Genomic DNA, 27,465 nt, shown 5'->3' with positions numbered 1-27,465 from the left:
GCCCTTTCACAGCTTACCAAGCACGGTGCCACCCACTGGATAGCGGCTGTGCTTAGTATTTCAGCTCAGACCCATTTACTTGAATGGGGATGAGCTGCCCCTAGGCCACATGACCAATGAACGTGACATCACTGGCCTAGGAAGAGGCCATGGCCTCTTCAAATAGCTGGTCTAGGGTGTCAGAATATCAGAATCTCAAAAGGCCCCTTTAATTGTATAAGTCACAGGTTTTACTGAATTGTTACCCATAAAACTATTTATCGAACTGCTCAGCTCCTCCAGCTCTATATGATGGCTGCAGATTGCCCTACATTTTATGACTAAATGTTATCGTTATCAAAATAAATAAATAAGTAAAGAGCAGAAGGCAAATTCATGATGAAGGTAAAAAAGTTCAATACAAAAATCATATCATCATCCATCTCTAACAACCAAGAACGTAGTCAATAATATAATCTTTCAGCTGAAGTCTATTCCGATTGTTATTCTCAGCAGTAACAAAGTGATGGTCTGTGTTGCACAATCTAAAAGAATCAGTTTCACATATGTAAATAATGATACTTCTATTGGACTTGAGGCAGAGAAGAATGAGTAAGGCACACAACAACCTACCACCCATGATAATATTATAGAAATGCACAGCTGTGGTCTTGTCATTTTCCATGATATCCATTTACTGTGTCTGGACTTGCTGTAGGCCTGGCTGATCAGATGAGATAGCACTGTCTTTTTGAGAATTTAAGTCCATACCTACTAAAGAATTATTTGCATTGTTACTATGTGTGTGTGCTCCTGGGGAATCATGGCTGTATGGTTGTCCAGAACCTTTTCCTGTTGGGTATGCTGAGGCACCAGCAGTGGGCCATGTCCCAGTTGGCTTCATGTGATGATATGGAGAGTAGATATCAGGGAGGCCTTGAGGTGGAGTATAATACTGCTGGGTTGGGTAAGATCCAGGAGGTGGGTTGATCCTTCAAGGAAGAAGATTAACAAACAAAACTAATTAGAAGTCATGTATAAAAATGTTATAAGCAGTCACTACAGAAGGAGGGGTCAGTCTAGCACATCATAAATGTTAGGCTAGGGGTCTGAGAGTTAGGATTTCCACCAATCCCATAAACAGGCAAAACAGAAGAGTGACCATGTATGCACCACCAGCATTTCACTGTGGATCAGCACCAAAGTCAGCCTGTGTGGGGGTTCCCAGTTGCTCTGTTTTTTTTTTTTTTTTTTTTTTTGGGCAAACTTTCTGAACACTAATTTTAGAATGTATGCTGTTACAAATACTAAAGCATGCATTTTTAAATAAAAACTGGGTTGGTAAAAATAGCATTATTAATATCATACTGTGTCTTTGAGGTTATCGGCCATATTAGAATTGTAAAGCATCACTAAAAATTGATCAGTTAATTTAGAAGCAAAAGAACATTTGCAGAGAATTTAATACAAGTGGTCCCTCAGATATAATGGACTCAGGAAGCAAGATTTTAAACTTACCGTGCACTCCGAAATTCTTCAGACCCTTTTTCTTTTTCCACATTTTGTCATGTTACAGCCTTGGGCTAACATAAAAATTCTAATTTTCCCCATCATCCTGCACTCAAAACCACATAATGACAAAAGTGAAAAGTTTGAAATCTTGGCTAAGTAGTATACCGTATATACATAAGTATTCAGATCATTTAGTTAAGGCTTAGTTAATGCATCTTTGGCAGAGATTACAGCCTCCAGTCTTCTTGGGTATGATGCCACAAGGTATAGGCTACTTTCAAACTTGCCGTCGCCGGAACTGCCTGCCGGATCTGGCAAAACGTATGCCAACTGATGGCATTAGTAAGGCTGATCAAGATCCTGATCAGTCTTAAAAATGCCTGATCAGTCAAATTTTTTTTATTGAAATGCCGAATCCGTCTTTCCGGTGTCATCCGGCAAAACGGATCTGGCATTTATTCCCTTCACCTTTTTTCGGTCTGCGACGGATCCAGCATTTTGAATGCTCCGGCACCAATACATTCCTATGGAAGAAAATGCCTGATCCGGCATTCAGGCAAGTCTTCAGTTTTTTTCGCCAGAGATAAAACCAAAGCATGCTACAGTTTTCTCTTTTGCCTGATCAGTCAAAATGTCTGAATTAAAGACATCCTGAACGGATTACTCTCCATTCAGAATGCATTGGGATATACCTGATCAGTTGTTTTCCGGCATTGAGCCCTTTTGATGGAACTCAGCACAGGAAAAGAAAAACGCTAGTGTGAAAGTACCCTTACACATCTGGATTGCCATTCTTCTCTGCAGATCCTCTCAAGCTATGTCAGGTTGAATGGGGATTGTTGGTAGACAGACATTTTCAGGTTTCTGTGTGCTTAGGGTCATTCTCTTTTCTTGTTGGAAGGTAAACCTTCGGCCCAGTCTGAGGTTCAGAGTGCTCTGGATCAGGTTTTCATTAAGAATATCTCTGTACTTTCTACATTCAGCTTTCTTTCAACCCTGACCAGTCTCCCTGTCCCAGCCAGTGGAAAACACACCCACAACATGATACTGCCATCACGATGCTTTACTGTAGTGACGTCATAGGGCAGCTGATAAACAGTGCCTGGTTACCTCAAGACGTGGCACTTAGAATTGTGACCAAAAAGTAAAATCTTGATTTTTTTTCTCACAGTCTGAGGCCCTGTTCACATTTCAGTTTTTCACTGGCGTATGCTATTCCATGTTTGTTCACTCATTAGTGGTTTTCCACCGACAGTGGGTCAGTGGAAAAATCACGGAGACATGCACTACTTTGGTCTGTGATGCGGACCAAGCACAATTGTTTGGGTCAGTAAAAAAAAAAAAAAAAAAAAAAAAAAAAAAAAAACTGTGACAGAACATGAATGACGTCTGGTGTTCGGTTAGCGTTTCATGGACCATTGGTAGCAGAGGCTTTGGAAATTAACCCTTTCGCTACCAGCGCCGTACATGTACGGCTCTGGAGCGATGTAGGAACATGGCGCCTGCTTGCACATACAGCGGGCGTCATGGCCGGCAAGTCTCTGCTGTTTCAAACAGCAGAGACCTACGGCTAATTACTGTGACCGGCAATAATGCCGAACGCGGTAATTAAAGGCTTTAGATGCCGTGATCAAACGCAAAAACCCGGAAGCTCACGCTTCTAGGCTTTCTACAGACACCCCCTGCGGCCATTGAGGGCATCAGTAGTTGCGCTGAACACTATGAGCCTTGCTGACAAGGCGGATAGTGTTCATGCTGCAATTCTTATTTTAGCCACCAGATGGCAGGCCAGGATAAGAAATGAGAAATTTTCAGTCCAAACACCATTTTAAAAATCCCTGATACTACAAAATTAAAAAACATAATTTATAGGGTCATATATGAGCTTCAAAATAACCACAAATATATAAAAATTTAAAAAAATTATATAAAAAAAAAAGCTTAAAATCACCTCCCTTCCCGTATAATTAAAAAAAAAATACCTAAATAACAATAAATATAAACATCATGGGTATCACCATGACCGAAAATGCCCATACTATTAAAATATATTTAAAAAAATAATAAATATCTAAAATGGCGAATGGTGTAACGTAAAAAAGGGTAAAAATGGCCGATTTGCCATTTTTTAATTGCTTCTCTTAGGCCCCTTGCAGACGAGCGAGCATTCCACGCGGGTGCAATGCATTTCAGTGGGGCTGTGTACATGTGCGTTGAATTTCACGTATGGTTGCGTGAAAAATCGCAGCATGTTCTATATTCTGCGTTTTTCACGCAACACTGGCCCCATTCGCAAGCAAGTGCGGATGCGTTTTTCACAGATGGTTGCTAAGAGATGTTGTTTGTATACCTTAAGTTTTTTATCACGCACGTTTAAAGCGCATTAAATTACATTGCACCCGCAAGATAAAAACTGAACGCGATCGCATACAAAACTGAATGACCGTTTGCAAAATCGTGCATTTTTCACTGAACGCATTCGCAACGCATCCGGACCTAATCCGCTCACGCTCGTCTGCAAGGGGCCTTACCCAAATAAATGTAACAAAATGTGATCAAAAAGTCACACACTCCAAAATGGTATTAATAAAAACTACGGATTGTCCTGCAAAAAAAAAAAAAAGCGCCCCTAAAAACAGCTCAGTAGACATAAGTATAAAAAAAGCGAGTTTGTGAGCATTCGCGTGTTTGATCTCAAGTGTGTGTTTGTATTAAGTGTGTGATTTTAGATTACGTGACTTGAGATTCAGGGACTTTAGGAGGGGACTACAGTAAGTTAGAGTCTTATCACTGCACTATATTGCATTTTTTCTCTTTCTTGCGTAATCCCCATTTAGTATGTGTTCAATTATTGACAGCGCAGTCCGATGCACATCTTGTCTAAGGTATGCAGTCCTGGAACAGCAGTTTGAGGGTGCATATCTTTGTTCAAAATGTGAGCAAATTGCCCGTTTTGAAATCGCACATCATGTATCTAACCGGGCAAGTTTCAACACTGAGAAGCGTTGACAATTTGTTAAAGAGTTTGCTGCTCACTGAGCAAGCACTCTATGGGGTAGATGTGGGGGAGGGATGTAGTGAGGAGGCTCGGGAAAGTGAGGTAGCTAGCTGGGTAACCGTTAGAAAGTGAGGTAGAGGGAAGAGTGCCAGGGAGGCTAGCCCTGATCTGACACCCCAACAAGATAGCAAAGTTGGCAGATGAGGGGGATGTCAGTTCAGGGAGAGCACTGCTGCAGCCTGGACCGTTCCTCTGCCAGTCAGGGGAATGTCATCTCCAGTAAGCAGGGGACCAGGAGAGCAGGACAGGCCAGACAGGTGCTGGTAGTGAGAGACTCAATTATTAGTGGTACAGATAGGGCGATCTGTCACAAAGACAGGGATCGTCAAACGGTGCATTGCCTTCCTGGCGCTTGAGTTCGGCGGATCGGGTTGACAGATTACTGGGAGGGGCTGGAGAAGATCCAGCAGTCATGGTCCATATCGGAACCAATGACAAAGTTAGAGGTAGGTGGAGCGTCCTTAAAAATGTTTTTAGGGATTTAGGTCACAAGCTTAGCGCAAGGACTTCAAAAGGTAGTAGGGTTGTTTGGGGTATCGAATTTTCGATACTTAAATCGATCCTTTTGCCTGGTATCGACCTCGATACAAGGATTTGCCTTTTTTCGATACTAGGCTTCGCTATTGCGCCACCAATGAAAGTAAATGTTTAAAGAGGCCCTTTCATCTGGCAAAAAATTCTGAACTAAGTATCATGATATGTACAGTGGCGCCCAGGGATCTCACTGTACTTACTATTATCCCTGGGTGCCGTTCTCCCGCTATGTCCTCCGGTATCTTCAGGGACTTGGTTATACTGGGCGGAGACTGCCCTTGTTCTCCTGGGCATCTCCTTCTCCCAGACTTTAGCGCTGGCCAATCGCAGCGCAGAGCTCACAGCCTGGGAGAAAAAAAACCCTCCCAGGCTGTGAGCTCTGCGCTGCGATTGGCCAGCGCTACAGCCTGGGAGAAGGAGACGTCCAGGAGAACAAGGGCGGTCTCCGCCCAGTATAAGTCCCCAAAGTCTCCGCCTCTGTTTCAGCTCCCTCCAAAGATCTTCTATTGGATTTAGGTCTGGAGACTAGCTAGGCCACTCCAGAACCTTGATATGCCTCTTACGGGGCCACTCCTTGCTTATCCTGGCTGTGTGCTTTGGGTCGTGTCATGTTGGAAGACCCAGACACAACCCATCTTCAATGCTCTGACTGAGGGAAGGAGGTTGTTGCTCAAAATCTCACAATAAATGGCCCCATTCATCCGCTCCTTAATACAATGCAGTCATCCTGTTCCCTTCGCAGAAAAGCACCCCCAAAGCATGATGTTACCACCCCCATGCTTCACAGTAGGGATAGTGTTCTTGGGATGCAACTCATCCTTGTTTTTCCTCCAAACACGACAAGTAAAGTTTAGACCAAAAAGTTCTACTTTGGTCTCATCTTACCACATGACTTTCTCCCATGCTTCCTCTGGATCATCCAGATGGTCATTGGCAAACTTCAGACGGGCCTGGACATGTGATTACTTAAGCAGGGGAACCTTCCGTGTAATGCACGATTTGAAACCATGACGGCGTAGTGTTCTACCGACAGTGACCTTTGAAACTGTGGTCCCAGCTCTCTTCATGTCATTGACCAGTCCTCCCTAGTAGTTCTGGGCTGATTCCTCATCTTTCGTATCATCAGTGATACCCCACGAGGTGAGATCTTGCATGGAGCCCCAGTCCGAGGGAGACTGACAGTCGTCTTTAACCTCTTCCATTTTCTAACAATTGCTCCAACAGTTGATCTATTTTCACCAAGCTGCTTAGCAATTGCCCCGTAGCCCTTTCCAGCCTTGTGGAGGTCCACAATTTTGTCTCTGGTGACTTTTGACAGCTCTTTGGTCTTGCTAGTTGGCGTCTGACTGACTGTGGGGTGGACAGGGGTCTTTAAAGAGCTCAGAAAGTTAGATTAATGAGTGGAGTAGAGGTGGACTTTTTTTAAAAGGCACAGTAACAGGTCTTTGAGTGCCAGAATTCTTCCTGTTTCTCAGGTGTTCAAATACTTATGTTCAGCAGTGCAAGACAAAAAAAAAATCTTTACAAATCATACAAATGTGATTTCCTGATTTTTTATTTATTTTCAATTCTGTCTCTCAGATTGGAAATGCACCTACAATGTGAATTTCAGACCCCTCCATGATTTCTAAGTGGGAGAAATTGCAAAATCTCCTCCTTGAGGTGTCACATATGACATATCAATACTGCATATTAGTGAGAAGCCATTATAATATGGCGCTGGCACACAGATGTTTATATTAGTTCACATACCAAAGTATGTAAGATAGCACACAATGCGCAGATGCCAAGTGTTCTCTCTTTCTTTCTTAACTTTTTAGCTAATGAAACAATGCATGGGCCTCAGTGGAGGAACGCCCTCCCCCAGAGGGGAGGGTGAAACCTTTGTCTGCGGAGGAAAGGGTTAAAGGTGCTTGTTCACGCCTCTGTTTTGTGCGTGTCAGTCTGAAATACTGCTGTTGAAATGGACCAGTCTCATGAAGGAAGAGAATATACTGCCCCCCAGTTAGTAGTGAGAGAAGAAGGAAATAAACATGTGAAAAACTATAAGTTGATGAAGATTGCAGGATGTAATATTAGTAGAGAACTGAATGTTGAAATATGGAAAAAAAGTGTTACAGCGATGTTGGGGAAAGTTGAGCGATTAAGGATTTTTAGGTGCGGCATAAGCATGGCGCCGAACGGCAAGTCGATTAATGGCGACTGGGGGGGGACAGTGAGATGGGATGAAGGAACAAAGATGTACATGTATACTGTGGGACAAGATGTGCCACAACCCTATAATTGAACTCAGAAACAAAAGGTCTTACAGCCCCCATTGAAAAGTGCTCTACCCCAACAGAGACCCGAGGGGTGGGTCTGTAGTGTCTGCTGACAACAAACTCCTGATACACGTGACATTTGCCTGGCATGTGGAGCCCTCAGACCTTGTAGGTCCTCCTCACTGATAGCAGTAGCCACAAACCCCTCGGCTCCCCCTTCGGTGGCTCCGGAGAATAACGTACCACTCCTCATCTCCTTTGATTCAACACAGGAGCCAACTCAGCCCCTGCCAGCGCCCATATATCCGATCCTAAATGCTAGCGGCACGTACTACGAACCGGAGAAGGGAGTGTCACAAAGAGGGAGACCAGTGGTGTCAATCATGATGGGGGCAGGAGGGGGGGGGGGGGCTGGTACAAATCAAAGCATGGGACTCTTTCTGGCCCACCATGCAGTGAGAATTGAACCTCCCACTGTATGCAACAGAGGAACACCTAAGGACATATGAGTCAGGGGAGGAATTTTGTCAGAAGTTGGAGGAATGGGCATGGGGAAGGTTGGCCGATCAAGCTACTCAGATACAAGACATGAAGTAGGACAAAAATGAATCTGTAGAAAAATTTGCTAACAGGATGGAACAGATGTTCCGGGATCTAGGATTCAACCGTAATTATTCAGTGCAAGCAAAAATGGACCCCCCCCAGCAATCTTCTTGGGAACCAGCCCACACTGCCCAGGCAATGCAACAAACAGGGGCAGTCTTAAATCAACCAAAGGACAGGAGCAAGCCAGATCCACATGTCAGAGAAGCCATCAATACTATGGCTTTGTGCCCCCCCAGTGTGGACCTACACCTATTGTGCAGCTGCAGGTGGGAGGGGGGGGGGGGGACACGCAGTATTGTGAATACTGGCGCAGCCAGAAGTGTGCTCCGACTTGAAGAGATCTATGACCCGTCCTTTCTTGACAATATTACTGTTCAATGTATGGGCATTGATGGAGAGGCAAGAACATCTGTTCGGGCTAAGCCATTACCCGTGTCCTCAGGTTTTCAGGTTTAGTCCTTTCCCCCACGTTCTGTCACAGTTTTTCGTGTCCACTACCTGCCCCCTCAATCTCTTGGGGGCAAACCTACTCCAGAAAATGCAAGAAAACATTCAATTCCATGAAGATGGAACAATCACACTTTCCTACCTCCTCCAACAAGAAGTGACAGTTATGCTTGCTGCCCTACAAACAATAGAGGATGAGATATCGGGAACAACTGTCCCATCAGATGTAATGAAGCTGATACCTCCCATTTATGGTTCTCTGGGCCCCAGGATATTGGGATACTAAGGGTCCAGCCTGTAGCAGTCACGCTTAAGCCAGGTGCCCTCCTACCCCACAAACCCCAATATCCATTATCCCTGGCACAAATAGATGTGGTGACTAAGCAAATCCTGGCATTCCAGGAAAAGGGAGCAATAATTAAAACCTCTCCGTGTAACACGCCCCTTTTCCCATTTAAGAAGAAGGGAATAAAATGGACAACCAGACACTTATCGTATGGTACATGATCTACGGGCTGTCAACAAAGCTTTTGGAAGCACCAGTGGTACCAAACCCACATACCCTTTTTTCATACGTGCCTCCAGAAGCCACCCACTTCACCGTAATTGATTTGGCAAATACCTTCTTCTCAGTACCACTTCATCCAGACTGTCCATATCGGTTTGCCTTTACTCATGCTGGATGCCAATACACCTGGACTGTCATGCCCCAGGGAGCACAGAACAGTCCTTCTCAGTTCAGTAAAGCCATGTCTTCCATACTGGATGAATGGAGAATGGAGCATGATACAGTGACACTCCTGCAATATGTGGATGATTTGCTCTTGTGTGCTGACACTGCACAAACATGCAAAGATGCTTCTGTCGCGCTACTTCTATTCCTGGCTGAACAAGGATGCAAGGCCAGTCTTGCCAAGGTCCAGTGGTGTCAGGACAAGGTGGTTTTCCTGGGCCACTGTCTCAGCCCTGGGGTGAAACACCTGACTGAAGACAGGAAAACAGCTGTCACGCAGATGACTGAGCCTACAACTCCAAAACAACATCAAGCCTTTCTAGGACTAATCTCATACTGCCGACCGTGAATACTGGATGCTTCAATTCTCATGCAGCCTTTGTATAATTGTATTTCTACTCAGCCTTTCTACCTCACCTCAGAGGCCAAACAATGCTTTGAACAACTGAAACAAGCTGCCATATCCTCCCTAGCCCTTCCAAACTACAACTTGCCATTCAGACTCTACGTCATGGAACGTCAAGGGTATGCCACAGGTGTGCTAACCCAACTATATGGGCTATTACTCGGCCAGACTTGATCCAGTGGCCAGAAGGAGCCCATCATGTATCTGAGCCATACATTCTTGTCACTTGTTATTGGACAAAACAGCTGATGTTGTTTTGGGTCATTCACTTCAGATCTTGGCCCCTCATGACATTTCAGCTATCCCTCAGCAGACTCAGCCAAAACACTTGTCTGCAGCCAGACATCTCAGAATGCAGTGTTCTCTCCTACTTCCGGACACTGTCACTACCAGTAGATGTCATGTCCTCAATCCAGCTTCACTCCTTCCTTTCCCTCAAGGGGGGTCTCCAGAAGGGAAAGGCGAAGACATTGATGCCACTTACTCAGATGAGGAGTTTTACAAATGGAGAAGCTCATGACTGCCTACAATTAATTGAACAAGAAACGGAGCCCCTATGGAACATCAAAGAAACTCCTTATTCTGGAACCAGACTTGACACCGTTTGTGAATGGATCTAGATGCGCAGATGAAACAGGAAAATACCACACAGGATATGCAGTTACCTCAACGGAAAAAAGTATTACAGCAACAACCCCTTTTACCGGATAAATCAGCACAGGAGCGAATATTCTAGATGTTGTTTTTTTTTTAGCACTAGATAAACCTATAATCTTTTCTCACTTATTGTATATAGCTACTCTTAATCCTTATTATACTATCATCCACACCTTTTTTTATATAGTTATTATTTTACCGATTAACTTTTATTATAAATATTTTTCTACCTATCAATAATTTATTTTTATAGATGCTATATTTTATTTTTAAAATAAATCATTACCTATAAAAAAACTCACAATAAACAACATAACAGACAATAACACAAAGGTTGTATGCCAAAAGCCGGGTATGTGCAAGCCAACAACCTATGTGATAAGCTGCATAGGCAATATTCGAATTTGCGATATTTCGCAAATATATAGCTGAATATTCGCCATAGATTTTCAAATTCACGATTGCAAAGATCGACAATGTAATATGCACGTATTGCGCTCGCAATTTCATTACCTATAACATATAACAAACAGTCACACAAAAGCTATATGCCAAAAGCCGGGTATGTGCAAGCCAACAACCTATTCATGAGACAAGTACAATCAGCATACCTTACAATGGCAGCCTTTTGCACTCTGAGACATACAAGACCAGCTCTCTATCCAAAAGGAGAAGGCCAGCAAGCCTCAAAGTTGCTTGATTTGAGTTGTATGGCTTGGGGGATCTGCGCACCATGGTCTGTGCCAAGTGCAATCCAGGGAAGCTGGAGAAGGTTCCCATGAAGTGCCTAGCAAAACCCTTGTACCCTTTCCAACGGATACAGATTGACCATATTTAAATTCCCCCTGTGCAGGGGTTCCATTATGCTTTGATAGTAGAAGACATGTTCTCTGGATGGCCAAAAGCCTACCCTGTTAAGAACCGGACAGCGAAAACTACTGTGAAGAAGTTGTTGAATGAAGAAGTGGTTTGCCGATTTGGGGTACCTGAAGTGACAGTGATCAAGTGACTGCTTTCACTGCAGACATCGCACGGGAAATATGGACAGCTCCGGGGACGCACTTGGCCTTCCATACACAATACAGACCACAAAGCAGCAGAAAAGTGGAAAGAATGAATGGCACTCTGAAACTAAAGATGCTGAAGATGGCCCAAGAGACTGGCAAATCATGGCCAGAAACCCTCCCAATTGCCCTGGCCATGTACAACATACCCCAAGAGGGAAAGAGAAACTATCCCCCTTCGAGATCCTATTTGGCAGTGCACCTAAGTTAGGACAGTATTTTCCAGAAGAGCTTGCATTTCAGTCTGACTGTCTAGCTGATTATGTGACTGATCTAAGTAAACATTTGACATCTACATTTTCGAGTGTTTTCTTCACTTCCAGATCCTGAACAGCTTCCTGGAAGCCACAAGTTGCAGCCCGGAGACTGGGTCCTGGTAAAGAAACACGTCAGAAAGACACTGGAACCCATATTCAAAGGGCCTTACCAAGTACTTCTCACCACCACCACGGTGAAACTAGAGGGAAAGACGACTTGGATACACGCATCCCACTGCAAAAGAATCAGGAATCCTGACCCACCTCCTGAAGAATGATGATATCCTTTTTCATTCTATGCATGATATGGGGGGGGGTTATGTAAGCTCAGACAAATGCTTCTGGAATGATGAATGCCCAAAAGCTACTCTGAAATGTCATTATTGGGAACCACATTCAGATAGGGGGGGGGTCATGGTCTTCTGGGTAAATTTACCAAAGAACTTCAAGTATATGACTTTGATTACTGATGTTGCCGATTGCAGATGTTATAATTTGATGTTGGACCAGTTTTATATTTGTTGTACTGAAGCAGGCAACTCTTATTGTTCCTCTCGCTCCAACGTCATCACTAACACAAGGGTAGATTGGGGGTATAGGCCCGAGAAGGTCCTAAAAAGTAGGGATGAACAGGGAAACAACCTACTAAAAAGAATGCGCCTATTTGACAGGAATGTGGGGAAGACACGTCCCAGTGGTTGTCAGCCATATCCAAATGCTATAACCTGCAAGGGTCCCCAAAAATGCTACACCCTGACCCTAACATTGCAGAACTCACAACAGACAGATCAGGGCATGTACTTACTCAGAAGATACCCGTCAAATTATAGAAAGTATGCACCTTGGGAGCAGTTCTACTTAAAGGATTTAGCAAGCAAGCTCACTGGCCCCACTCTGACCCCTAGATATTCTCTGCTACCCTTTTGCTCGCAGTCAGGAGGGAAGAAAACCCTACACTATGACAGAAACCTTAGCCACAGAAACTGGGTTTACAGATCATCTGTGGCTCGAATAGGTGAGATATACTACAGCCTAGGCCAATAGAAGCGGGTGTATCACTGGCCCCACCTGGGTACAGTTCCCCTGCATCTCCCTTTGGGATCAGATCACATGTTTTCTTGGACTGTACACCATCTCCACATCTAATGATAGCATGCGAACGATGGAAAAGCCAGTACCCTCTTCTTAAGAAATGCCCCATGATGACTGGCATTACCATATACAAGGGCAACTACACTTGCTTCGAGATAGAGGGTAAGGAAGGGAAAAAGATTGGAAAATTCACAGAAGGCTATTGTTGCGAAATAGGAAATACCACTGGACAGGAGTATAAAATCCATTTGGTGAATGCAATCCAGGCTCTAGGAGATATAATATGGATATGCGCAGACATGAAATTGAGAACAAAAATAGAGATAGAATGGCATGGTCAGTGTGCATTAGCCATGGTATTGATGCCTTTCCATATTTTTGACATCCCTGACTGGAAGAAGGTTGTAAGTCATATACAGCAGTTTCCAAAATCCCAAGGGCACATAGGGACAAGGAAAAAAACAGGAGACTATTCCAGGTGGTACTTTGGACACCCATGTGTATATAGATGCCATTAGAGTCCCAAGGGGGGTCCCTGATGAATTCAAAGCACAGAATCAAGTTGCAGCAGGATTCGAATCTACGGTATATTTCCAATAATTGTGGTAAACAAAAATGTAGATTAGATAAATTATATCTACTATAACCAGCAACGATTTGTGAATTACACTCGGGATGGCCTAAAAGGTATAATAGAACAACTGGGTCCCACCAGTGTTATGACATTCCAGAACAGGATGGCTTTGGACATGTTGCTGGTGAAAAAAGAAGGAGTTAGCAAAATGATTGTACTGTCATACCCGATAATATAGGGCTCAATGGGCAGGTCATAAATGCTTTAAAGGGATTGACCTCCCTATCTGAAGAATTAAAAAGGAATTCAGGTATAGACAATTCATGGACAGAAGGGCTAGAGAACTGGTTTAAAAAATTGGAAGCAGATTTTTTTGCAAATTGGTATCATCATCATTGTTTTAATTTTGCTTGTACTAATTATCTGCTGTGTTATTCCGTGTAAAAAAAATAAAAAATTGTTCAGTAAGGCAGTTGATAAGGCCACACCAGAGATGATGATGATGATGGGAGAATTGTATGAAGATTTCGATCCAGAAAAATCAGGAGCACTGATAACCTCCAGTCTCTCTTTCTCTACCCCCCCCCCCCCCCAATATGGCGCTGGCACACAGGTGTTTACATTAGTTCACATACCAAAGTATGCAAGATAGAACACAATGCACAGATGCCAAGTGTTCTCTTTCCTTCTTAACTTTTTAGCCAATGAAACAATGCATGGACCTTAGTGGAGGAATGCCCTCCCTGAAGATAGATAAACTTCTTAAACTTACTGTAATAAAATATGAAGAGATATTGTCTTTGACCCACCTGTGTCAGTGTCTGTCTCTACCACCCGTGGATATTAACCCCTTGGGGTACCTTGATTTGGAGCACCAGAGTGCATCTTAAATGCTTTAATTGAAAGCAGTGTCAACATCACCAGAGACAATTACCTTTCCCAACCGGTTCAGGACCCGACTAGAGGGACGGCCACACTGGACTTAGTATTAACCAATAGCCCTGACAGAACAACAGATGAGCAGGTTGGGGGCACCTGGGAAATAGTGACCATAAAGTAATAACCTTCCAATTGTCATTCAAAAGAGTGTTTCTTCAGGGAGGAACAAAAATGCCAAACTTCAAAAAAACTAAAATTTAGCCAACTAAGAGAGGCCATAGGCCTAACTAACTGGAACAAAGTCCTCAAAAATAAAAATACAGCCACAAAATGGGATTTTTTTAAAAGCATCCTAAAATCTAATTGTGAGAGGTACATACCTTATGGGAATAAAAGGTTAAGGAACAAGAAAAAAAAACAATGTGGATAAATAGAACTGCAAAGAAAGCATTTAAAAATCACTAAAACAGGAGGGTAGCAAGGAAGCACTAGGAAAAAAAATTGAATATGTAAAAAAAACAAATTAAAAGCAGCCAAACTAGAGACCGAGAGCCAAAGAGAGCAAAACAAACTCTAAAATGTTCTTCAATTATATAAATGATAAAAAGTATAAATCTGAAGGTGTCGGCCCTCTACAGAGTAATGAGGGGGGAGTTGCAGAGAGCGATGGGGACAAAGCAAAGCTATTAAATATTTTTTTTCTCCACTGTATTCACTGAGAAAAATAAACTGTCAGATGAAATGCAGAATGTAAAAGTAAATTCCCCATTAAAAGTGCCCTGTCTGACCCAGAAAGAAGCACAGCGGCGTCTTAAAAAGATTAAAATAGACAAATCGCCAGGACCAGATGGCATGCACCCCCGTATCCTAAGAGGATTAAGTAATGTCATAGCCAGACGCTTATTTCTGATATTTTAGTAATCTATGCTGACAGGGAGTGTTCCACAGGATTGGCGCATAGCAAATGTGGTGCCAATATTCAAAAAGGGTCCAAAAACAGAGCCTGGAAACTATAGGCTGATAAGTTTAACATCTGTCGTGGATAAACTGTTTGAAGGTTTTCTAAGAGAGATGCTATTTTGGACTACCTCAATGAAAATAAGCAAATAACGCCATATCAGCATGGCTTCATAAAAGGATCGGTCATGTCAAATTAATTTAATCAGTTTTTATGAGGAGGTAAGTTTTAGACTTGACAGCAGTGAATCAATGGATGTCGTATATTGGGACTTCTCCAAAGCATTTGCACTGTGCCACCAATGATTAATACTGGGGTTGGGGGGGCGCACTGCGCCACCAATGAAGATAACTCTCTCATTAATTCATATACAGGAGGCAGGAGCTGCCTGCAGAATCACATAGCCGGCTCCCGACCTCTGAGTGGTAGCTGCGATCTGTGGCAGTTAATCCCTCAGGTGCGGCACCTGAGGGGTTAACTACTGCACATCGCAGCTACTTGTCATAGAGGTCGGGAGCCGGCTATGTGATTCTGCAGCCAGCTCCCGCCTCCTGTATATGAATTAATGAGTTAACTTCATTGGTGGCGCAGTGGCCACAGCCCCTCCCCTCCTCTTGTCCTCCCTCCTCTCATTGGTGGCAGCGGCACAGGGGGGAGGGAGAGACTGCTTCCTTCTCCCCTGTGCTGCTGAGGGAACACGGAGAGCGCTGACAGCAGCGCAATGCTTGTTCCTGATTCGTTATCGGAATATCGGCAAAATAGATGCAGATACCGATAACGTTCAAAATCCTGAATATCGGCCGATAATATCGGTAAAAACGATAATCGGTCGATCCCTAGCTTGGACTGGGAGAAAATGTGTACGTGGGTAAGGAACTGGCTTAGTGATCGAAAACAGAGGGTTGTTATTAATGGTACACTCAGATTGGGTCAATATCACTAGTTACCTCAGGGGTCAGTATTGGGCCCTATTCTGTTCAATATATTAATGATCTTGTAGAAGGTTTGCACAGTAAAATAAAAAATTTTGCAGATGACACTAAACTGTGTAAAGTAATTAACACGGAAGAGGACAGTATACTGCTACAGATGGATCTGGATAGATACCAATAAGACAATAGGTTGCATCAAAAGGGGCATAGATGCCCGTGATGAGAACATAGTCCTACCACTTTACAAATTACTAGTCAGACCACACATGGGAGTACTGTGTACAGTTCTGGGCTCCTGTGCACAAGGCAGACATAGCAGAGCTGGAGAGGGTTCAGAGGAGGGTAACTAAAGTAATAACTGGAATGGGGGGGGGGACTACAGTACCCTGAAAGATTATCAAAATTAGGGTTGTTCACTTTAGACAAAAGACGACTGAGGCGAGATCTAATAACTATGTATAAATATATCAGGGGTCAGTACAAAGATCTCTCCCATCATCTAATTATCCCCAGGACTGTGACAAGGGGACATCCTCTGTGTCTTGAGGAAAGAAAGTTTGTACACAAACATAGAAGAGGATTCTTTACGGTAAGAGCAGTGAAACTATGGAACTATCTGCCTGAGGAGGTGGTGATGGTGAGTACAATAAAGGAATTCAAGAGGGGCCTTGGATGTATTTCTGGAGTGTAATAATATTACAGGCTATAGCTACTAGAGATAGGTCGTTGATACAGGGAGTTATTCGGATTGCCTGATTGGAGTCGGGAAGGAATACTACCTCATAGTTTTTGCCTTCCTCTGGATCAACTTGCAGGATAACAGGTCGAACTGGATGGAAAGATGTCTTCTTTTGGGCATATATACTATGTTACTACGTAAACTATGTTACTAAGTTATTAAAAAGTACAATTTGTCCCGCAAAAAATAAGCCCTCATACAGCTATGTGAACGGAAATATAAAAAAGTTATGGCTCAAGGAAGATAGGGAAGAAAAATGAAAACTAAAAAACAGTAGTGAAAGGGTTAAAGTGTAACTGACAAAATTTTTATTTTATTTTTTTAACCATTTGCCGGGAGAGAAGCCTGAGCGAGCAGTAAGTGTTTGCCACTAGCAATGCAGGGCGGAAGCTATTTTACTGTATATAGGGCCAGATATAACTGTCCCTATATACTGTATAACAGCTTCTCCCTGCATTGCCTGTAGTGAGAGCTAACCGCTCGGTCATGCATCTTTCCCGGCGGCTGGTTCATTACACAGCGTGCCAGGAATACGGGGATGAGCTCATTGACAGCGCTGGCCGTGCTAGTCATTAAGCAAGAACTAATGGGGTCATTTAAACTGGTGTACAATGGGCAATTAAGCCAGTTCTACTTTACACCAGTTTGATAAATGACCCCATAAATGTATAAATATATATTTATAGTGTACTGCTACCGATACTAGATGAGGGAGCAGAGTGGGCAGATGCCCAGCACAGCCTAATACAGCACTGAGCTGTTAGGAAGATGGATGTCCCTTAGCAATGCTCATCTGAGAGAGCGCTGCTAAGGGACATTTCTGCCCAAGTGTTCTACTATAAACAATTTCCCTAAGCACAGTATATTAGAAAAATGTTCCCCATCTCTGCCCTACACTAGCAAAAAAGAAATACATAAATAAATAAATAAAATTGGCACTTAGACATTAATTTTCAGCTCAGCAGTGACCGTGGATTATGGATGACCCGCAGAGGGCAAAATGCAAACATATGGACCAAACACGGATTCTTCAAAGACATCTTTATGGATGAAACATGGACGGATTTTCCATGGATGTCAAAACGGACATAGAAATGTGAACAAGGACTCAGTGTTTTGAGTGCTTTTTAGCAAAACTCCAGGCAGGCTTTCATGTGTCTTTTACGGAGGACAAAAGAAAAAAGGTTTGGTACCATGTTAGCCAGTAGTGAGAAGTCTTGATGCTTTCCAAAAGAGAAACAATATAAAATATTGTAAATTTGATACCCTTTAATGGCTAACTAAAATACATGATGTTACAAGGCTCAATAGCTTGCCTTATAACATCATGTATTTTAGTTAGCCATTAAAGGGTATCAAATTACAATATTTTATATTGTTTCTCTTTTGGAGATCATTAAGACTTTTACTGAGGAGACGCTTCTTTTTGGACACTCTGCCATAAAGCCCAGATTGGTCGAGTGCTGGAGTGATGGTTGAACTTCTAGAAGTTTCTCCTAGCTTAACACAGGATCTTTGGAGCTCAGCCAGTGACAATTCGGTTGTTGGTCACCTATCTTACCAAGGTCCGTCCCCACAATCTATTTGGTTTGGTGGTGTGGCCAACTCTAGGAAGAGACCATTTAGGAATTATGGAGGGAATTTTCAATGCAGAAGAATTTTTTTGTACCCTTGTCCAGACCTGTGCCTGCCCACAATCCTGTCTCTGAGCTCTACAGGCAGTTCTTTCCTCCTTATGACTTATGTTTTTGCTCTGATTTGCATTGTCAGCTGTGAGACCTTATATATAGACGGGGGATGTATTTTCAAGTCATGTCCAATCAACTGAATTTACCACAGGTGGACTCCAAGAAAGGTGTAGAAACATCAAGAGAAATGGGGGGCCCCCAGAGCTAAACTGCAAGTCATAGCAAAGGGTCTGAATATTTATGTCCATGCAAAATGTTATTTTCCTTTTCATAAATTTGCAAAAATTGCTAAAATTCTGTTTTCACTTTCTCATTATGGAATATTGAGTGCAGATTGATTGATTGATTTTATTTTAGCACAAGTTCACAACTTCAGATTTATCAAAACTGGTGGAAAAGAAAATTGTCTTAGTAGCCCATAGCAATCAGATTCCATCTTTTATTTTCCAAAGGAGATCTGAAAGATGACAATTACTCTTACCGGTAATTTGTTTTCCCGTAGCGTCCACAACAACAGCGGAAGCCAAAATAAAAAGGACTCCTCCTCCAACCTACTCCAGTTAATAACAGAGATCCGAAGATAATTTATAACACAGAATATCATGAAAATAAACCGTGAACAGGATCCACCACTATACATGTGAAACATCTATATATAATATAATTATAGGAGGGGAAACCCCAGTGCCGTTGTGGAGTAAATTGTCATCTTTCCCTAACGCCTCCACAGCGGCACTGGTAGGAGATTTACAGAGAAGAGATTTTTTAGGGAGGGACCACAGCTGAAGGGACTTTACGTCCAAACGCCAGATCCTGGTTGGCCATAATATCAAGTTTAGAATGCTTGAAAAAATGATGGGGGTGGACAGGGCCGGCCTTTGGGGTGTGCGGGCTGTGCGGCCGCACAGGGCGCCATAGTAACAGGGGCGCTGGGCGGCCGACAGCTCGCAATGTAATCTGCGGCAGGCGAGGCTGTACTTGTGTTCTCCCTCGGGGCGCCCCCTCCATCTCCCCCTCCCCTGTCTGACCTGCCTGCTGCCCCCGCCAATAAAAAGAGAGACAGGAGGAGGAGGGGAGGGGCTGTGGCCACTGCGCCACCAATAAAGAAAACTGACCTGAATACAAATACAGGAGGCGCTTGCCGGAATCAAATAGCCGGCACCCGACCTCTGTGACAGGGAGCTGCGATCAGCTGCAGTTGAGTTACCCCTTCAGGTGCGGTACCTGAGGGGTTAACTGCCGCTGATCGCAGCTCCCCGTCACAGAGGTCGGGTGCCGGCTATTTGATTCCGGCACCCGCCTCCTGTATTTGTATAAGAAACGTTGGTGGCACAGTGCGCCCCCCCAACACCCCAGTATAAGAAACATAATTGGTGGCTCAGTGCGCCCCCCCCTAGTATAAGAAACGTTGGTGGCACAGTGCGCCCCCCCCAGTATAAGAAACATTGGTGGCTCAGTGGGAAGTGCCAATGAGGGTTAAAAAATAATTTAAAAAAATTAACTCACCTCCTCCAGTTGATCGCGTAGCTGCCGGTCTCCGGTTCTTTCTTCAGGACCTGTGGTGACGTCACTGAGCTCATCACATGACCCATTACCATGGTGATGGATCATGTGATGAGCACAGTGATGTCACCACAGGTCCTTTGACAGGTCATGAAGAAAGAACAGAAGACGATCAATTGGAGGAGGTGAGTTAATTATTTTTTTATTTTTTAACCCTCATTGGCACTGCCCACTGCGCCACCAATGTTTATTATATTGAGGGGGGGCGCACTGCGCCACCAATGTTTATTATATTGAGGGGGGGGCGCACTGCGCCACCAATGTTTATTATATTGAGGGGGGGCGCACTGCGCCACCAATGTTTATTATATTGAGGGGGGGCGCACTGCGCCACCAATGTTTATTATATTGAGGGGGGCGCACAGCGCCACCAATGTTTATTATATTGAGGGGGGGCGCACTGCGCCACCAATGTTTATTATATTGAGGGGGGGCGCACTGCGCCACCAATGTTTATTATACTGGGGTGTTGGGGGGGCGCACTGCGCCAATGTTTATTATACTGGGGTGTTGGGGGGGGCGCACTGCGCCAATGTTTATTATACTGGGGTGTTGGGGGGGGCGCACTGTGCCACCAATGTTTATTACATTGGGGGGGCGCACTGCGCACAACGATGGGTTAGGGAAATTTCACAGCAGAGTGCGCATGCGCTGGGAGCCTCGCCGGCGGTTAGGGTAGGGAAAAATTATGGGCCAGTGCACAGGTGCGGTGATCGGATGGATGTTCTCAGCAGGACACCGGCCGACACTGCGCATGCGCTGGGAGCCTCACCAGCGGTTAGGGTAGGGAAAAAGCACTGGCCCGTACGTAAATTTTTCCCTTCCCTAACCGCTGGTGAGGCTCCCGGTGCATGCGCAGTGTCGGCCGGTGTTCAGCTGAGAACATCCATCCGATCACTGCGCCTGCGCACTGGCCCATAGTTTTTCCCTACCCTAACCGCCGGCGAGACTCCTGGCGCATGCGCACTCTGCTGTAAAACTTCCCTAACCTGACGTTGTGCGCCTGCGCGGCGCTGCACACCTCCTCACGTCATGTCCGATGCAACCGGAAGTGACGAGGGTAGGGAAATCTCACGAAGTAGGGAAGTATAACATTACGCCGGCCTTTGGGGTGTGTGGGCTGGTAACTACTTGGTTGGATAGTCAGCCAGCCTATGCCATGATGCCAGCAACAAGCAGTGTTTTGTTTTGTTTTGGGGGGGGGGGGGGGCGCCACAAGGTTAGCTCGCACAGGGCGCCTGGACACCTAAGGCCGGCCCTGGGGGTGGACCATGTGGCCGCTCTATATATCTGATCCACAGAAGCAGATCGCCTTTTCGCCCAGGTGGTGGACAGAGTCCTAGTGGAATAGGTCTTCAATCCTAAGGGAGGAAAAACGTTTTTCTCTTTATAACAGGACTATGGTTTGTTTTATCCATCTGGCTATTGAAGCCTTAGAGGCTCAAAGACCCTTATTTTTTCCTTGAGACTGGACCAGGAGATAATCAGACTTTCTAAAGGAATCTGTGGCCTAAAAAGGTACTATAAAAGAGAATGCATGACGTCTAGATGATGAAACATACTTTCCTGATCTGAAGCCGGAGAAGCACAAAAAGATGGTAGAACAATTTCCTGCTGGCAATGAACCCTAGAGAAGACCTTTGGCAGGAACGCAGGGGAGAGTCTAAGAATTACCCAATCCTCCAAAACAGTTAGGTAAGGTTGCTTACAAGAAAGGGTTTGGATCTCCCCCACCCTCCTAGTCATGGTTATAGAGATTAAAAAAAGGTGGGTTTTAGCGTCAACAATCTTAGGGATATCTCGGACAGAGGCTCAAAGGGCATGGACATTAGTGTAGAAAAGGACCAGGTTTAGATCCCAGGGGGGAACTTTAACAAAAAAGGAGAAACACAGCCTGCTTGCGCCCTTAAAGGGGTTATCCCACTTCGCCTTTTTATACTTACCTGCTGCCACCGCGCCTTTCACTTCCTGGATTCTGGCTGGGGGCGGGCTTCATCTTGATTGAAGTCTTCTCCTGGCCGGGCCGCGCGCTGGACTGAATGCGCACGCTGCCGCGCATGCGCCATGTGACTTATTTCTGGCCAGTATAGTACAGAGCCGACGTGCGCGTTCGCAGCTCTGTACTATTCTGGCAGGGAAGAAGTCACCGTCGCGCATGCGCGGCAGCGTGCGCGTTCAGGACAGCGAGCAGCCCGGCCGGGAGAAAAGAAGGAGTCTTCTGAGCAAGCGCGACCATCGGGATTCTGGAGAAGAGCGGTGGCCGTAAACAGGGGAGACCGGGTCACAACAATAAGGTAAGTGGGGATGAATTTTCTCCTAAACGGTGGGAATTTGTTAATCAAGTATATTTACAAAAATGATCACTGTCAAATCATTAACTGATTTAACAGTGATCATTATGATGGGATAACCCCTTTAAGGAATCTCTCAACTAGGGGGGATTTCTGCCACCCTGATGTCCAAAAAGGCACTAAGGGCCGACACTTGAACTTTTAGGGTATTGGCTCTGAGCCCTTTATCGAATCCTGCCTGCAAAAACTCTAAAATCAGGCATATGTTCAAGCTACTTTGAGGATCCCAACGGTCCCACGCAAATAACAAAAAGGCTTTCCAGGTTCGTAGATAAATTTTGGAAGTGATCTGCTTTCTACTATGTAACAAGGTTGAAATGACAGCCTCAGAAAACCCCTTTCTTTTTAACAAGATCTGTTCAGTCTCCAAGCTACTAAGTGTAGCTGTTGTATGTTGGGATAAAAGGGCCAGACCCTGATGGAGGAGGTCCGGAATCTGAGGCAGAAACCAGGGTACCCTTGTCGCAAGGTTTTGAAGCAGAGGGAACCAAGACCTTTTTGGCCAATAGGGGGCAATCATTATAACTTGAGCCTCTTCCTCTTGTATCAGAGTACTTGCAATCAGAGAGAATGGTGGAAACGCGTAGAGAAGACCTCTGGGCCATGGCCGCGAGACAGTATCTATCTGATTTAGATTCTCCTTGGGGCTGATGCAATAAAATTTCTCTACCTTCCTGTTCTGTCTTGTTGCAAACAGATCCAACACCGGAAGCCCCCACCTGTCTGATCTGACTGAAGATCTTCTGATTTAACGCCCATTCTCCTTCTCCGAGAGGCTCTCTGCTGAGAAAATCCGCTAAAATATTTTCTTTTTCTCTTAAGTGAACCGCTGAAATAGATTTTAGGTTCTTCTCTCCCCATCTGAATATTCTTGAGACAGTCGCCAAGGATTTGCTTCTCGTCCCTCCTTGACAGTTTAGATATGTTACTGTTGTCGCAATGTCCGAAAATACCTTGATATGGTGGCGTTTGATAATTGGTTTCAAACTTAGGAAGGCTTCGAAGACAGCTGTCAATTCTCTTAAGATTAAAGACTCTAGAGACATCTGCGGACTCCATGTTCCTTGTACCAATTCCTGCAGAGCATGTGCTCCCCAACCTTTGCTGCTTGCATCGGTGGTTACTGTAATCTGATTCTTCGGCCGCCACTGCACCCCTGCTTGTAGATGTTTCTCTATCATCCACCAACTCAGGGATCTTTTTACCTAGTATGAGATTTTTATTTTATTTTCTAGGGGACTTTGCATCTTGTCCCAAGATGACAGGAGGAAGGACTGCAGGATCCTGTTGTGGGCCTGAGCCCAATTTACAGAGGATATTGTTTATGTTAAAAGTCCCAGCAAGTGCATTGTGTCCCTTATCAATGCCGTCTTTCTGGAACAGAAGGTTCTTACCCGAGCTATCAGGTTGATCTGCTTCTCTTGTGGTAAAAATGAAGATAGATGATGGGTGTCCAGGAGTACTCCTAGAAATATTTTTTGTTGACTTGGAATTAGTCTTGACTTCTCCTGGTTGATAGCCCACCCTAAGGAAGTCAGGGTTCCCTTCACAATTCTGAGATGGTCCAGAAGACGAGAATAGGAATCTGCAGTCATCTAGATAGGGGACCACCATTATTCCTTTTAGATGAAAATAGCCCACAACATCTGCCATAATCATTGTGAACAGACTTGGCGCACTGGAAAGGCCGAAAGGTAAAGTCCGATATTGGAAGTGACACAGCTCTCCCTCTATGTAGACCGCGAACCTGAGATATGTTTGACTCTTGCTGTGAATGGAAACATAATAGGCATCCACCAGATCGATCGTTATCATGTAAAAATCCTGAAAGAGAAGGTTCACTGCTGATTCTATCGATTCCATTTTGAGTTTTTTGTAAATGACCAGGTGATTTAGGTTTTTCAGATTGAAGATTGTTCTGAACTTCCCACTTGTTTTTTTTTTTTAAGAAAAAGGGGAGAGTAAACCCCCTGACCTCGCTCGGCTATCGGGACTTCTAATAGGGAAGACACCTCTGACTCTAGGGCCTTTTGTTTGAGAGGATCTGAAAAAACCTTGTTTGTAAGGAATCTTGCGGGGACGAAATTCTATTCTGTGACCTGATCCTATTTGTTTTAGGACCAAGGGGGAGGCTCCTATAGAATCCCACGCTTGGCTGAACCCTGAAAGCCTGCCCGCTACTGGACTTCTAGCGTCATTGGGACTTCTTGGAAGGAGGAGTCTGGGTTCAATAAGAAACCCTTACCCCGGCCTCTAGAAGATTGCCATCTACCTGAAGACTCTGAGTCTGCTTAAACCTGAGGCTTTATCCAAGATGTCGTCTAATGCGGATCCAAAAAGTCTATCCCCTTCAAAGGATAGACTCTTTGAGCCCGCATCCCTCGACCAGGATCTCAACCATATAGCTCTACGGGTGGCGTTCGATAGCTGTGGACCTGTCCGAGAGTCTCACCAGGTCTGCAGAAGCATCAGCCAAAAAGGCCTGCTTCAAAACCGAGAGAGAGGATATAATTTCCTCCCGGGGGGTACCAGCTGCTAGGTGACCTTCCATCTGATTGATCCAGACAGAAAGGGACCTAGCAGCGCAGGTGGCTGCGATAGCAGGTCTGAACATAGCCGATCCCGTCTCCCAAGATTTTTTTAAGAACACTCTCAAATTTTTTGTCCATGGGGTCCTTTAGTAACCCCATGTCTTCAAAAGGGAGGGAGGATTTTTTGGAAATTTTAGCTACCGGGGTATCAATCCTCTGAGTTTTTTCCCCATGTTTCACCATCGGACTCTGCAAACGAATATTTTTTTCATTTGAAGGTCATTTTGTTTGAAGGCCTTTGAAATAGCGGGTCTTTTCTCTGGCTCTTTCCATTCCCTATCTATAATGTCCTTTATATTTTCATGAATAGGGAACAACCATCTTTTCTTTTTGCCCAAACCCTGAAACATTTGGTCGGGTATAGATAAGGGTTCTTTAGAGTCCTTTGTTTTCTGTCCTTCAGCCACAGCTCTTCCTGCTCTATTCCCGTTAAAGGTGTGGGTCCCAGAGATGGGACCCGCACCTATCAGACAATGGGAGCATACCCTAGCAATATGCTCCCATTTTCTGTGATGGGAATACCCCTTTAACTCCACTGGCCACTACAAGGTAACATCTCTACACTGCAACCAAATGTCAACTTTATACAGCAGAGGCAGCCATTGTGCTTGGTAGTCACTTACTTTCTGTCTTGAGAGGCATTCCTTTCCGCAGAAGTTGCAGGGATGTACCTCCACACTGGGATGCTTTTTAATACTTTGAATGGCACCATCTGATCTATTCGTGAAAGTAATGATTCTGAAGGGTCCAAGAAAAAGCAGCCACCCATACCATCTGTGTTCAAATTAAAGAATACACACAAAAAGAGCACATAACATGTATGAACCATACAAAACAGTACATTCAAATCAATGTTTCATACACATTTTATATAGAAACCAGAATTATGCAGCTTTCACACAGTGTTTGCTCAGTGATTTTTAACCAAAACCAGGTGCAGCTCTTTACCTTATCTCTATGTAGGATCACTCTTGGTTTTGACTCACAATCACTAATGGAAATCACTGATCAAACACTGACCATACCACTGGAAACATTGGTTTTTGCCTGTTCAGCGTTTTACAGCGCGTAGGAACGCGCTGTAAACGCTTAGGTGTGAACCTAGCCTAACCTTAGGCTTTATTCACACGACAGTGTTCGATTTTCTGTCTCTGTGGGTCTTTTGTACTGAGCTTTGTTTTTTGTTAAATGGATAGCACATGAAAGAGAAAAAAATGGTAGCATGACTGGGGGCTAAATTCAGATGTAGAAGAATATTAGAGCCTTGTTGCAAAATCCACGTGTTCTTTGTGTATTGTGCTGCAGATTTCACCCTTTGGTTTAAATTGTCATCGTCTCTACCATCTCTGCTGGAATCAATAGTACAGGGAAATATATTTTAAAAAAAAAAGATCATTACGTACCGGTAATGTTGTTTTCCGGAGTCCATGACAGCACCAGAAGAGAGGGATCCACCTCCCAGGACAGGAAACCAACAGGTATAAATCTTCACAGACGCCCCTCCTCCTCAGTGGTTTTTATAGACGAGACAAGGGACATCTTCAGTACATCTGGACCAGCTCCATCTCATGGATGGTTTCGGTCATTATAATTATTTTTTTACTGCACACCCAGTGATGCAGGATCCAACACCAAAAAGAACAGAATGGAAGAGTAAAGGTGGAAAGGAAAAAGGGGGGGGGGGGGGGGAATTAAATTAAAGTGGTGCTGTCATTGACTCCGGAAAACAACATTACCGGTACGTAATGATCATTTATCCCTTCGTCCTATGACAGCACCAGGAGATATCCCAGAGAGTGAAAAATTAGGGGGGCCCACAGCCTGAAGGACTTTGCGTCCAAAGGAAAGATTAGACACTTCTGACAGGTTTAATCTATAGTGTCTATAGAAGGTAGAAGCAGAAGACCACGTTGCTGCTCTGCAAATGTCTTGTATAGAAACCTCTGCCTTTTCTGCCCAGGAAGTTGCTACCGCTCTTGTAGAATGGGCCGACCAGCCAGACGGGACAGGTTCCTGCATAGAAAGATATGCCAAAGAAATAGCCTGCTTGATCCAACGGGCTAAAGTACTTTTACTAGCTGACTTCCCCTTATTCTGGCCTGAAAATAAGACAAACAATGAAGAGGACTCCCTCCAACCTTTTGTAGCCTCCAGGTACCGTAGGACACATTCTCTAACATCTAAAGAATAGAAATCTGCCTCTTCCTCGGATTCTCATAGAAGGAAGGAAGAATCACTTCGTGACTTCTATGGAACTCAGATACTACTTTGGGTAAAAATTCTGGGTCTGGCCTAAGACTGACACAATCATCTTGGAAAATCGTATATGGAGGGCTAATGGAAAGAGCCTGAAGCTCACTAATTCTCCTGGCTGATGTAATAGCTACCAAAAAAATACATTTCAAGGTCAGGAACTTAATTGGCAGAGAGTCTACAGGACGAAAGTGAGGTTTAACCAAGGCCCTTAACACCAGATTAAGATCCCAAGGAGGAGCTTTGAAATTCCTGGCAGGGAGACTCCTAGATATTGATTTACAAAACCTTATAATCCAAGGATGACACGCCAACCTGTAATCAAATAAAA

General features: G+C 44.2%; 1 protein-coding gene across 2 annotated transcripts in view; it reads right to left on the bottom strand.

The window, feature by feature from the left end:
* Positions 1-355: 355 nt before the first annotated feature.
* The window catches only part of RHBDD2 (rhomboid domain containing 2), a 38,658-nt gene continuing 11,548 nt past the window's right edge, over positions 356-27,465 (bottom strand). For both annotated transcript variants that reach the window (XM_040424709.1, XM_040424710.1), the window contains exons 3-4: positions 25,505-25,655; positions 356-971 (exon numbers count right to left, since the gene is read on the bottom strand). In XM_040424709.1, coding sequence (XP_040280643.1) covers positions 674-971; positions 25,505-25,655 — 449 coding nt within the window. In that variant the 3' untranslated portion in view covers positions 356-673. The remainder of the gene's footprint in view (positions 972-25,504; positions 25,656-27,465) is intronic.

This window comes from Bufo bufo, chromosome 3, assembly GCF_905171765.1.
Source record: "Bufo bufo chromosome 3, aBufBuf1.1, whole genome shotgun sequence".
Taxonomy (NCBI): domain Eukaryota; kingdom Metazoa; phylum Chordata; class Amphibia; order Anura; family Bufonidae; genus Bufo; species Bufo bufo.
The sequence above is the reverse complement of the archived record's forward strand: the minus strand, read 5'-3'. Positions and strand labels throughout refer to the sequence as shown.